This window comes from Cicer arietinum, chromosome 5 (genome assembly GCF_000331145.2).
Source record: "Cicer arietinum cultivar CDC Frontier isolate Library 1 chromosome 5, Cicar.CDCFrontier_v2.0, whole genome shotgun sequence".
Lineage (NCBI taxonomy): Eukaryota > Viridiplantae > Streptophyta > Magnoliopsida > Fabales > Fabaceae > Cicer > Cicer arietinum.
In genome coordinates, this window is record NC_021164.2 from 3,464,927 (window position 1) to 3,479,906 (window position 14,980).

The following is a 14,980-nucleotide window of genomic DNA, read 5'->3' on the forward strand; positions in this document are numbered from 1 at the left end:
TTTAAAAAAAATGAGTAAATTGAAGGGAGATATGATAGAACTCATTGCACTCCAACCTCTTTTTCTATTTTTCTTTTTCTCTAATTTGGGGTGTATTGGATTTTAATTATCAAATTATCCCTATTGTGTTTTTACAATTTGAGAAGTACAATATAAAAATTGCTTGTTTTGTTCATGTTCTTTATTCTTAATCGTTTGATTTGTTTCTTCGTACGAATCGTACCTCTTTCTATTTTGTAATCATTAAAGGATATTTTTGTGTTTTTTTATTTTTCGTTGTATTTTTTATTTTATAAAGCATAGAGATGCATCTATTTTTTTAAAGGATGTGTTTGTTAATTATACTGTGTCTTGACAATATTATTATTATTATTATTATTATTATTATTATTATTATTATTATTATTATTATTATCCTATTAAACTAATAAATGTGAAATTTCCACCAAACTTCTTTTAATCCATTAAATATATACTCATGCGTGCAATTTAAATGAGAAAATAAATGGTTTTCATATTAAATGTTCATAGTCGTCTATGCATATTGATCGTACATTCATCATAATAACCCCACTATTTAATCACCACTACAAAAAATTCATACAATGACTTTACTCATTCTTCTTTAAAACCATTCGAACTCCAACCCTAAAATTAGGTTTTCTTTCCTCTCCTAATTAAAATGTCTTTAATTAATAGGTTTTTTTGCATGCATCTAAAATGTATCTAAATTGTTTATAGCAATGTGATTTCTATATTTTTGAAGAATTTTTAACTAAGAAGACTATGTAATTAAAGTCAATTAGGATGTTTATACTAAGTTGCTAATTCTCAATAATCACGTCTACCCAATAATTTGGGAAATCGATCTCCATAACCAAATGAGGATGAAACATATAGTTAGTTCTCCAATAAAATGTATTTTTAGATTATCAATGTCACTTTTAGATTAATTGACTTTGTTATTTGTAAATAGCTAAATGGATATTTTCATAAGTATTTATTAAGGTTGATATTTTTCAAGGTAAATTTAATGCACTTGGGATTATTTTCTAGACATATTAATTGAAGCATTGTCAAAGAAAATATGCAATTTCATTGGTAAATTTAAAAAATATGACGTACAATCATTTAATTTAATTCTTATTAATGTCTGTTGTTTTTGAAATTCGAAAACCTTTGAAAACAATTTATGCCACCGAAAATATTACTGGGTTGAGTCGCGGACTAGGTCGCTCTCTTTAAGACGTTTCGAGGCACTGCCCAAAATTGTGCAAGGCAGACTATCAACCACGAAGTCCCCAGGATAAAACAGCTCAGATTCACTGTATCGGAGTTCTACTGCACTGTAGAAAACCGTTCTAGAATTACACCCTCTGTATGGCAGTCGATAGACTGACACTCAAATATAGCACGAAGGCTACTCAAATATAGCACGGAGGCTACTCAAGAAAAGAAGAAGAAGAAGAAGAATATAAGGGGGAGAAGTGAGAAAAGCCTCAGATACGGAGTGCTTTTGGTGTGCTTTTCCAAGTGAGGTGAGCTCTCTATTTATAGATGAGTTCAGCAACTGGATCTGAGAAAAAAGGGGGGATCCAAGAGCACTAAGTCCATTTACTGGCCACCAGGAGAGTGCCTCAGAAATAGGAAACGTGATTGACAAGGCTCCTTGACCGGGCAAAAGTCAAAACCGTGGGAAAGACTCAGCTTTAGGGTTTTGACGTGGCAAACATCTGAAGCTAAGTCAAAGCTAAGTCAAATTAGGGTTTTGACTGAGCAAAGCACAAGAGACTAGTCTGTTTAGGGTTTTGAATGAATCAGAACTTTGACTTTGTGGATGGCAGTTTCGTAATATGTGACATATCGCAAACAATTAATTAATTAAATAAATAATTAATTTCCATCTGTTAAAAAAACTTTAATACACCACAACCCGGACCGAGCCGACCGGACGGGAGGGCGGCGGCGCGCGCGCGCGTGTGGTGGTCCGTTTGCTTGCGTTCTCCCTCCTTCACAAAATTGCGGTGCCCCTTGGGGCCCAACCCAATTGTGAAACTAACTCCTTATAAATGTCATAAATGAGTGTGTTCCCTCCAATGTGGGACTTCTCATTTTTCAATTCACACATTAAAGCCATCATCAATGCCAATTATGTTTCATCATTTCCAACAATCCCCCACTTGAACTTAAAAAATATGTTTTTGAATAGCGTCAGACGCTTCTATAAGATTGTGCATAAACAAAGGTGTCTTTCGACTTGAACCTTTGCATAGCGAGTAGGATTCAGATTCAACAAGAGTAACCGTAGTTTTGAACTCTATCTCTGACATCAAACCCACACACAACCTTTTCATTAGGTGTATTCTAAAAAGCCCGTGCATTTAGGGCCCTGCACGTGTATCCCAGTCTAGTGAACGCTCTAGGAATTCTGCCTCGAAATTCCATAGGAAGCGGCCCCCACTTCCACATTCACGTAGGTGAGTCTATCAAGAGTACTCCTGTAGCCACTAGGTACCCCACTCCATATGGAGTATAGATCTCATTAAGAGTTTCTATTATCTCATCCTTTTTCGCTTCAGGAATCATGCTTCTCATTTTAAACATAGCATGTTCATCTCATATCACTATGACTTGTTATTACCCATTGAACCTAATTCTTGATATCTCCAGTCTTTTAGGTCGGGTTACCATCATAAGTGACTCATTTATCTATAGGCATTAGTCCCATCCTTTTGGATGTATTTTGGACTTTCTATCTAGCTAATCCTTTCGTCAAAGGATCAGCTAAATTTTCATCAGTGCGTACATGATCCACAATAACAGTTCCTTTCGAAAGTAATTCTCTAACAGTGTTGTGCTTACGACGTATTTTTCGTCTCTTACCGTTATAATAACGGTTCTCAATTTTTGCAATAACCGCGGTACTATCGCAGTGGATCAACACAGCTGGTAACGGCTTATCCCACAAAGGGATTTCTGCTAGCAAGCATCTCAACCAGCTTGCTTCCTCACTAGCATTAGCCAGTGCTATCATTTCAGACTCCATAGTGGACTGAGCCAATATTGTCTGTTTCTTTGATTTCCATGATACAGCACCACCGGCTATGCTGAAAACATAGCCACTGGTTGCCTTGGAGTCATCTGATAGGGTGTTCCAATCAGCATCACTATATCCTTCAAGGACAGCAGGAAATCTTCCATAGTGTAATCCGAGACTCATGGTCCTTTTAAGGTATCTCATGACTCTATCGATAGCGTGCCAATGCTCCATACTAGGTCTACTGGTAAACCTGCACAACAATCCCACGACATAGGCAATGTCGGGTCTAGTACAATCAGTGGCATACCTGAGGCTGCCAATGATGCTCGCATATTCAGTTTGTCTAACACCTTCACCAGAGTTCTTGAAAAGTTTTACACTGGGATCATAAGGTGTGCAAGCAGGTTTACAGTCAAAGTAATTATATTTCTTTAGGATCTTTTCAATATAGTGAGATTGATCCAAAGAAATTCCCTTTTCTGACCTAGTAATCTTGATTCCGAGGATTACACTTGCTTCTCCGAGGTCTTTCATATCAAAGTTGCTGCTCAACAATGATTTCACATCATTCACAGCATGAATGTTTGACCCAAATATGAGTAAGTCGTCTACATAGAGACATAATATAGTGCAAATGTTATTTTCAAATTTGTAGTAAATACATTTGTCACTTTCATTTACTTTAAACTCATTCGAAATAATCAAGTTATCAAAACTTGGACTACTTTCACGATTCAGCTAAAATAGGGGGACCAACACTGCAATTAAGCCTTTTCTTTTTTACTTTTATTTTTCCTTTTCTATCTTGTTCATTCCTATTCATCATGGTTGATATCAATCTTGAACTCGCCAACAACAATCATGGAAATTATTTCTTTATCGCCAATAACAATCACCCTAGGCTCGTCCTCGTCTATCATCCTCTAACTAGAAATAACTATGGATCATGGCGTCGTGCCTTGATCATGGTGCTTTCTGGATGGGTCAAACTTGGTTTTACATATGGTTATATTGCTCCTCTAGCTGAGGAAGATCCTCAGATCTTGGCTTGGCACATAAACAACATCGTTGTGGTGTCTTGGATTCTCCATTCAATCACAAAGGAAATTCAAACTTTTGTGATCTACTCCAATTATGCATTTGAAATCTGGTATGATCTTCAAATGCGCTTCCACCAGAACAATGGTCAACACATATTTCAATTGAAGAATGATATTATTTCTTGTCATCAAAGTTCTTTATCTTTAACTACATACTTTACAAAATTCAAGTCAACTTGGGAGGAATTAGGGGAATTTCTCCCAATTCACACGTGTAATTGTAAGATTGATAAAGAAGTTAATTTGGCAAAACTTTTTTTATTCACTCTAGGAATGCCTTATTTATTTATACATTGATCTAGAAGTTAGTTATACTTCATTTACAATAACTAACTTCCTAATTGAATAACTAGAAAACAATTACTACTAATAGCTAATAGTTTTAGTTGTTGTTGTCCTAGCCTTTTCCAAGATTCTTCTTAACCATACACAGTGTAGCAATGAACTCTACTTCAATAGTTGACAAAGTCACTATTGTTTGCTTCTTTGAGGACCATGATATTGCATCAGTTTCAGGCATTAACACATATCTAGATGTGCTTTTTCTATCATGTATATTCCTTGCATAATCACTGTCGGTGAATTCATTCGGTTCACTTGCTCATTCTCTTTTGTACACGATACCTAAATTTGTAATTCCGTTTAGGTATCTTAGTATCCTTTTGACTGCTAAATAATGCATCTCATCTAACTTACCCATATATATTCACACCATGTTCACATTGTATATCAAATTAGGTCTTGTTGTTGTAAGGTACATTAAGCTCCCAACTATCTGCTTGTACCTTGTTGAATGTAAAAACTAGCCACTAGTTTCCTTGGACAATTTGCTTCCAAGCACAATGAGATTGGCAACCGCTATTGCCATCCATCCCAAACTTCTCTAGGACCTCATTGGCATATTTTTGCTGACATAATGTTTGCAATCATTTTACTAGTGATGATTAGTCCATTTTCTTCATGGAACACCTTGCATTCATCATGCCAAAACACCACAATTACCCTTGTTTTTTGGAGCTGACCTATGCTCTAACAAGTTATTCTTCAATTCAGAAATATAATACACATGTGTATATTTGAGGCAACCCATCAATTTTCAATTTGATACTAGATTTACCACTATTCACCATCTTTGAATTATCACCCAATCTTACTGATTCTCTAAACTTATCATTAAATTCAAAAATCCAATCTTTACTGTCACACATATGGTTATTTCACTATCTTGTTGTTCTCTTTTTCTGTCATGATTTAGCTTTGCTAATGATTTTCTTATTTGTGTTTTTCTTTGTATTGCTTAATTCCAATACATTCAAAAATCTCTATATTTATAAATTAACTCCTTCATAGGCCAATGCATTGATGCACATGAAGATAGGACGCAACTCAAGGCATAATTATTTATTTTCGATCGTATATTCTTTGACTCAATAAATTAAAAAACCACTTGTATAATAATTTTATAAGGACTAAATAACATGATTTTTACATAGATTAAAAAAAGGAAATTTTAAAATTTTATAAGAATTTAAAATTTATTTAATCTTAACTTTTTTTATTATTATTATTTTTGTTATTGCACGGGTAATTGAGGAACAAACCCAACCATTGAAGTTGATAAACTATTGTAATATTTTTTATAAAAAAATCAATATTTAATTAGTTATTAATTTTATTAGAAATAATTGTTTAATTCATGATTTTCTGGTCACTCCAACTCCATCCAAACCACCAACCTAGACTTCCTAAAAAGTATTGTAAGAATTGATTATTATAGTTTCTCAATTTGGGAGCTTCAAAAATACGATCTCTTCTTCTTAATTAGTTAAGTAGTTTTAATAAAAGATAATATTTAAAAAATAATAATATTTTAATTTTACTTAATAGTGTTTTTAATCAAGGATAAAAATAAAATTAAAAAAATTGTAACTTATTTTAATTAAAAGCAACCTTCACGTGCAGTATTTTGTGAATTGCAGTTACTAATTTATAGTATTTAATAACTTGGTTGATTATTCTATTTCGATACTAGTATATTATATTATAACTTCTTGAGTAAAAAATAAAATTGAGTTGATTTAATATAATATAATATAATATAATATAATATAATATAATATAATATAATATAATATAATATAATATAATATAATATAATATAATATAATATAATATATGAGTTTGTTGGATGCAATTATTGCATGAAAAATGACAAGAGAGGGGCTGCTATGCTAGCTTGCTCTTAGTTTTTTATAATTGTTGCCTGTCTGCTCAAGTAGCAGCCTCTTTCTAATTTCTAATATTTCTTTTTGGAAATTAAAGATAATTTTTTTTTTTAATATGACTACACTTAGCAGCACAAGGTATGCTGCATGGAGCGAGACAAAAATGATTTATTTTTAATATTGATCACTCACTTTACTAATTTTTTATTTTAAATTAACTAAATTCTAAACTCTGACTATTTATCGGTTGGATGATTATTTTATTTGTGTCTTTTTGTATTTTGAAAGAAAAACAAAATTTCTTGTAAGTTGTAACCTTTTAAAAAAATTATATTTTAATTTTAATTATAGTGAACTAAAAAATGCTTTCCTTTTCAGTAAGCATGAGTATGAAATTGTTTCTTAGGCCTTGTGAAAGTAACCAACCGCTTTAAACTATAATAATATTTGAAAAAAAATGTGTAAATTAAAATATTTTTAAATAAGGGGCTTCAAATTATTTCAGGTTCTATTTTTCTCTACTATGACCATAAAAAAACTCACATTTTTAAATTGCACATCCAAACAGAATAAATTATTCGATAGCACATACCCAAACGAGTAAAATTTAGTAGTCTTTTTTTTTTATAAAAAAAATTCATACTCCATTTTTGTGTTAAAAAAAATGAAAATTATACCCGCTACTCAGATTATACTTCTACCTTCACATTTTATACAAACTACTTATTTTATCTTTTTATTTTTTAATTTTTTAATATTATATCCTATTAAATTCAACTTGATTTCTAAATTTAAAAAAAAATTAATTTTTAAAACATGTGTTTTAAAAAAATTGAACTTTGTGTATCGAATTTTTTTTTTAAATTTTTCGATACACAAATGTCTTTTATAACATTTGAATTTTGTGTATCGAAAATTTAAAAAAAAAATTCTAGTAAACAAATGTATTTTAGAAAATTTAAACAGATTATCAAAAAACTTTAAAAAATGATTTTTTTAGATTACAAATCTTTTCGAAAATTTTGAAAAAAAATTGAAAATATAAATGTTTCTAGAAAATTCAAACTTTATGTTCCTAAAAATATTTTTGAAGTCTTTCAAACACATTTGTGTTCCAAAATAAAAATCTTTAGATTTTTTGAAACATAAAATTTGACTTTATTTAAAATTAAATAAAAAATTAAATTAAATTTTTATTAAAATGTGGAGATAGAAATAAAAAATTGGAAGTATAAAGCAAAATGTCTACTGCCTTCAAAATGTCTCCAAAAAAGTTATTCAATGGGCCTTAGTTTATAAAAACGAGCAGGGCCTAATTGTTTTTGCAAGTTCACTCCTGCATTGCAAAGACACCATTAAAATCAGGATCACCATTTCAAATCAATACTTTGCAGTTGTGTATGTGAATTTATAGTAGTATTTATCATTATTTTAAATAATAAAACAAAAATTCAACCCCTGTTTCTACTAATATACTTTTATGCTTATATAATTTATTTAAACCATTCATTTTACTTGAAAAACTTTAAGAATTAATAGTGTTTTTTATCTCTTGGACTAAGTGTGTATTTTTTAAGAAAGAGAAAAAAAGTTTTAAGGGTGAAAATTCTTATCACTCAACATATTTAATTTGATTCTCAAAGTACTAATTATATAATGCTAAAACATTATAACAAACTTGTAGAATTTATGAAAATGAAATAACAAGGAAAAAATTAGGGTAATTTCTTCTCTCATCTCTTATGTTTTCAAAAGCTTTTAAAATACACATTTGTATCAACTAGTTTAAGTGTTTTTTTTTGTCAAAATATACATTCAAATTGATCAATCCAAAGAGTATTAAGGATGGAAAAAAAAAACTCTCAAAAATTAGTTATTTCCACCAAAGATTCCATAATTGTTTCAACTCATGTTAATACTTCATTTGATGAATTTTATAAAAGCATTTTTCTCACTACTCTAAAATTTTAAATCTATCCTAAAACTAGTAAATCTCATAATGTGACTCATCTAATTATTTTTATTAAAAAAAAAATGACACGTCAAGAGAAAAATATGATTTTCTTCCTCACCCTCAATCAAATCCAGCATAAAAACCAACCACAACGAAGATGTGTGCAATTATTCATTATTACATCACATCAAATGAAAATTTCATGGAAAATCTAGCTTGACTTATATGAACTATCGATCAATTAGTTGGACAATACTCCAAAAGAAGACAGGAAATTCTATACTAGGATAGAGTTTTGAGTGGATTTGAGCTTATACACCTATACACCTTGTATTAATTTGCAAGATTATCTCTATCAAAATATCTTGACTTAAATATAATATTTACATAGATCTTTTATGTTTTTTTTTCTTTTTTAATTTGATCTTTTAAATTCCATTTGTTTGCACCATTAAATGACCTAAGCGGAAATTAAATTAAACTTAAAAGATTATATGTGTATTTTTACAAAAATATAATTTTGATATTTTATCTAATATTCGTTTTGGTCATTTATTTTTTTTATTTTAGTTTTTTATTTTATATAAGTGATATATTTTAGTCATTTTCATCATAACTCCTTCAAACAAATGTGTAATTATTTTCATGAACTATTGAATTAAATCTTGAATCAGTTATGGAGTTAAGTATACAATCTTAATAAGGATGAGGTGAAATTATAATAAACTCTAATAAATGTCATTTGTTTCAAAGAGTTTATATATATTTTAAAATATACATGAATAATTTTTTCAAGTGAAAGTTTATTATTGGATTAAATGGATTTTTTTTAAGAAATATTATATTTGATACATATTAACAATTGTTAGAAGATATTTCAATACGGAATGTTATTATAACTTTTGTTGTGATTGTGATAAGTATTAAAATACACCACTTATAAAAGATAAATAATCAAAATGAATCTAAATAAAAATAAAAGACCACAACTAATGTTAGATAAAAGATAAGAGATCAAAATTATATTTAAGTCAAATATTTTTTTATTAATTTGTCTTTAGTTTTTCTTCTAAATATGACATTTGCTTCTCTTCCTATATATATAGGTCTTTTAAATGTAGGCATAATTCATCTTGAGATCATTTATGTTTCACGAAAATAATAATTTGTTCTTCATAGTTTTTTTGTAACACTTATATTCTTTAAATTTAGTTCAGTTTTTACTTAGATCCTTTTAACTTTTTATTTTATCGATTTAGTCATTTAAGCTATATTTTACTTTCACTGTTAGCCTTTAAATTATATTAAATTACACATGTTGTCCATTAAGTTCGATAATTTTCTTAAATTAGTATTAAGATCAAATCTAAACAACACAATAAGTTGACTATTCATGCTAGTTTACAAGTGAATGAAATTAATGATATTGATTATGTGAATAGATATTTATTATCAGATTTTTAGAAGCTATATATGTATCTAAATGGTTGTAGAAAATCGAGAAATAAAGAGTGTTTATAGGATTTGATGATTGTTTTCTAAATGATAGTACGAGAGACTTATGATTGCAATATTTAGTAGAGTTTCCAATGATAAAATGCTTTTAATTGCATTAGTCGTTGTTTACATTGAAACAAATGATTAACGATGTAAACATGATCTAACTTAAAAGACTAAATCAAAAAAGGAAAAAGTTAAAGGAACTAAGAGGAAACTAAATTAAACTTAAAGGACATATGTATTAAATAAAAAATATAAAAGATCAAACTGTTATTTTCAAGAAACATAAAATACATCGGGATATATTTTGCCTTAAATGTAACTTCTCATTCTATTAAACCTAATTATCATTGCCGTCCAACCCAAATTTTTACTATTAACTTAATCTACCGTATAAAGCAGGGGAGTGGAGTAAACATTAATGCATAACATTGTACAATTGTATGATGAATAATTTCTCAATATTCATAAACACATTTTTTAACAACCTCAATTATCAAAGGTTTAATATATTTTTTGTCTCTGTAAATTTTTAACTTTTCAACTTTAATCATTGTAAAAAAGATATAACTTTTAGTATATAAAAAATTATCATATTTACATATTTAGTCCATATTGTTAATTCATTATTTATTTTTGAATGAATTTTTGTAGACATGTTTACACTATTATGATAAATTTGTCTATAAAAAAATGAGTTTAAAATTCGATTTCAAAGTATATATTTTGGTTACTTTTATCTTGAGTTATTTATATTTTAAAAAAAAAATCATATTTAATTTATCAAAAATTGAAAGAATTTTTATAATAATCCAAATATACTTATAAACAATCATTCAAGAATTTTAAAACACTGAAACGTCATTTGTTTCGGCAAATCTGTTTGATGGACAATTTTGTACATACTAAAAGTTATATTTTATTTTTGCAGAAACTAAAACTAAAATTTAAAAATTATTTTATAAAAATTAAAAATATATTTAATCCATTATTAAATAAGCAAAATATAAAATGTTTTACTCTTTACAAATCATAAAGGTTTTGAATGCGTTCACATTTGCAATCTGATAAATTTTTATATTATTGTCCTTTTATAATATAATTCATTTACAATATATGGTACAAAAGTAACCCTCAAGTATCAATATAGCCTCCACATTTCTAATTGAAAGCATATTTCATTTCAATATCTATCATATGTAAATATTAAACACAGTCACACACGGCACTCACATATTAATTACATTCAATACCAATATATTAATTATATTTAATTAATTAAATTTTTTAAAATTATTGTCGTTGTACTATTTCTATTGAACAAATGAAATGATAGCCACGTAAAGAAAAACTAAGTTGTACTATTTCTATTGAACAAATGAAATGATAGCCACGTAAAGAAAAACTAAGATAAGCAATAGTTTACCACAATACTACTTTTCTTGTAAACCTTTTCTTAGTCTTCTCAAGCAAGAAACTTTATGGCAACTATTGTTGCAGAAGCATTCCTATCAGCTTTTGTGGAGGTGTTGTTAGAAAAGACCATTTCACATGAGTTCATGAACTTCTTTAGATGCAAAAAGCTTGATGTTTTACTTCTTGAAAAGCTAAAAACAACACTGTTGAGTCTTCAAGCAATACTAAATGATGCTGAAGAGAAACAGATCACAAACCATGCTGTCAAAAATTGGCTAGATAACTTGAAAGATGTTTGTTGTCTTTGAAGCTGATGATTTGTTAGACAAAATCAACACAGAAGCATTAAGATGCAAAATAAAAGCTGAGTATCAAGGCCAACAAACAGTAAAATCTAAGGTGAAGAATATATTTTCTTCTGGTTTAAAAAAAATCTTATTATGGATTGATAAATTCTGAAATGCAAACATTATTTGAAAGATTGGAACACTTTGCACAAAAGGGTCACATACTAGGATTGAAAGAAGATGTTTCATGTAGATTTTGGCATGGAACTCCTACAGGTTCTGTTGTAGATGAATCAACTATTTATGGAAGAGATGGTGACAGAAAAAAACTTAAAGAATTTTTGTTGTTAGAAAATGATGGTGATGGTTGCAAAGAAATAGGAGTAATTTCTATTGTAGGCATGGGAGGGATTGGTAAAACAACCCTTGCTAAACTCCTTTACAATGATATTGAAGTAAAAGAGAAGTTTATTTGAAAGGATGGGCATATATCTCAAAAGATTTTGATATTGTTCAGGTCACTAAAACTCTTGTTGAATCTGTTACTTCAAGAACTATTGATACCAATAACTTGAAGACTCCACATGCTGAATTTGTCACCTTAAAAAGAACTGATACTAGTGACTTGAATACTCTACAAGTGCAATTGCAGCAAAGTTTAAGCCATAAGAAATTTTTGCTTGTATTGGATGATATATGGGATCGACGCTATATCGATTGGAACAATCTAAAGGACATCTTTAAGGCTGGAAAAATGGGAAGCTCATCATCACAACTCGAGACGAGAGAGTTGCGCTAGCTATGCAAACCTTTCTTCCAATCCACTATTTGACACCTCTAGAAAGTGATGAGTGTTGGTCTTTACTTGCCAAACATGCATTTGGAGGATGTAATTTCCGGCAACGGGCCAACCTAGAAGTGATTGGCAAAGAAATTGCTAAGAAATGTGATGGCTTACCATTAGCTGCAATAGCACTTGGTGGTCTTCTTCGCACTAAATCATCAGAGGATGATCGGAATAATGTATTAAAAAGTAACATTTGGAGTTTGGAAAATATTGAGGTGCAACCAGCTTTGTTATTGAGCTATCATTATCTCCCGGCTCCATTAAAACGATGCTTTGCATATTGTTCAATTTTTCCAAAGAGCTCCAAGTTTGAAAAAAAGATGGTAGTCAAGTTATGGATTGCAGAAGGCTTAGTACATCAGTCCAAAAGTAAGAAAAATTGGGAAAAAGTAGGAGAGGAATACTTTGATGAACTAGTGTCAAGGTCACTAATACGTCAACGACGAATTGATGATACGGAAGCAAGCTTTGAAATGCATGACCTCATTAATGATTTAGCTACAATGGTTTCATCTCCATATTGCATCAAGTTGGACGAAGAGGAAATACATGAAAAGGTACGTCATGTGTCATACAATAAAGGCAAATATGACTCATACAATAAATTTGATAAATTGTATGGATTAAAAGGTCTACGTACCTTCTTGGCCTTACCAATACAAGTATCACATTCGTGGTCGCAACCTTGTTGTTCCGTATCAGACAAGGTAATGCGTGACTTTTTGCCCACAATGAAAAAGTTACGTGTTTTGTCTATGTCAAACTACCGGAACATCACTGAGTTGCCTGACTCCATTGGAAATTTGATATACCTACGATACTTAAATCTCTCTTACACTGCGATTGAAAAGTTGCCTTCTGCGACATGCAAGCTTTACAATATGCAAACCTTGTTGTTGACCAATTGCGCAAATATCACTGAATTGCCTAAGGACATGGGAAATTTGGTGAATCTATGCCATCTTGACATTAGAGGCACTCTATTGAAAGAGATGCATGTAGAAATTACAAAACTACAAAATCTTCAAACTTTGTCTAACTTTATTGTCAACAAACAACATGATGGACTGAAGATTGCACAACTGGGAAAATTTCCCCATCTACAAGGGAATCTTAATATTTCAAAGCTACAAAATGTTATTGATCCCTCTGATGCTTTTCATTCAAATTTGAAGACGAAAGAACAAATTGACCAGTTGGTACTACAATGGGATCCTCAAGGCACCACTACTCAAGGTTCACAAATTCAAAGTTTGGTCATAGAACAATTGCGACCCTCAACAAATTTGAAGAATCTCCATATTTTAGGTTATGGTGGAACCAACTTCCCAAAATGGTTGGGAGATTCATCCTTTGGAAACATGGTGAATATGAGCATCGGTGGTTGTAATCATTGCACATTACTGCCACCCCTTGGACAATTACATTGTCTGAAAGAACTCTGCATTTATTGGATGGCATCTATAACGTATGTTGGTGCTGAATTCTATGGACGTAACTGTCCTTCATTTCAACCATTTCCTTCCTTAGAGACTCTAGAATTTGACGATATGCCAGAGTGGGAGGAATGGAACTTAACTATAGAGTTTCCTAGTCTAAAACGTCTGTTAGTGGATAAATGTCCAAAACTCAAAGGGAACATACCAAGCACACTTCCATCCTTAATTGAACTTGAGTTAATGGAATGTGATATACTATTGGAGGCAAGGCATTCAGGTGATAATAGAAACCTTATTATAAGGCCATCAGATGTATTTAGCCATTTGTTGTTTCCTCTCAATTGCCTCCAAAAATTGACATTAGTCCGGTTTCCCTCTTTGACTTCCTTCCCAAGAGACGGTCTACCCAAAACCTTACAATCTCTATCTCTAGATTATTGTGAGAATCTTGAATTCCTCCCTCATCAATCCTTGCACAATTACACATCACTTGAGCAATTGTCAATTGAATACAGTTGTAACTCAATGACGTCGTTTACCTTGGGCTCTCTTCCTGTGCTTGAAAATTTATATATTAAGGGTTGCAAAAATCTAAAATCAATTTCCATTGCAAAAGATGCATCACTGAGTCTCTCATTGATTCAAAGTATCCAAATACGATGTTGCAATGAACTGGATTCATTTTCCCCAGGTGGATTGCCCACTCCTAACCTCATTCGTTTCGGTGTGCACGAGTGTAACAAGCTTCACTCATTACCAGAACCAATGAGCACTCTTATTGGCCTTCAAGAATTGAGAGTTTTTAACCTTCCAAATCTACAACATTTTGCCAATGAAGGTTTACCTATCAATTTAAGGAAAATTTCTATTGGGGGAATTATGTGGAATATAGAGTTTAGTTTGGAAAATATAACATGTCTTTCTATGATTAAAATGGAAATGCCATTACTACCCTCTTCTCTCACGTCGCTACACATCTACCAACTTGATTATATAGAATGCTTGGATGGAAAGTGGCTCCAACATCTCACCTTTATCCAAAACCTTCAGATTTCATACGCTCCGAAGCTCAAGTCATTGCCAGAGGAAGGGTTGCCTTCCTCTCTTTCCGTACTGAGTATTTCTGATTGTCCATTGCTTGAAGCAACTTGCCGGACAAAGCAAGGGAAAGA

At 30.6% G+C, this 14,980-nt stretch overlaps 1 protein-coding gene and 1 long non-coding RNA gene across 4 annotated transcripts in view; one reads left to right on the forward strand and one right to left on the reverse strand.

The window, feature by feature from the left end:
• Positions 1-11,421: 11,421 nt before the first annotated feature.
• Positions 11,422-14,980, reverse strand: part of LOC105852063 (uncharacterized) — a 6,018-nt gene continuing 2,459 nt past the window's right edge. For all 3 annotated transcript variants that reach the window (XR_003473012.2, XR_003473011.2, XR_012163165.1), the window contains one exon: positions 11,422-11,545. This is a non-coding gene — a long non-coding RNA (uncharacterized lncRNA). The remainder of the gene's footprint in view (positions 11,546-14,980) is intronic.
• The window catches only part of LOC101513170 (putative disease resistance RPP13-like protein 1), a 4,173-nt gene continuing 736 nt past the window's right edge, over positions 11,544-14,980 (forward strand). Inside the window, exon 1 of the mRNA XM_027334971.2 lies at positions 11,544-14,974. Within this exon, the coding sequence (XP_027190772.2) occupies positions 12,324-14,974 (2,651 nt within the window). The 5' untranslated portion in view covers positions 11,544-12,323. The remainder of the gene's footprint in view (positions 14,975-14,980) is intronic.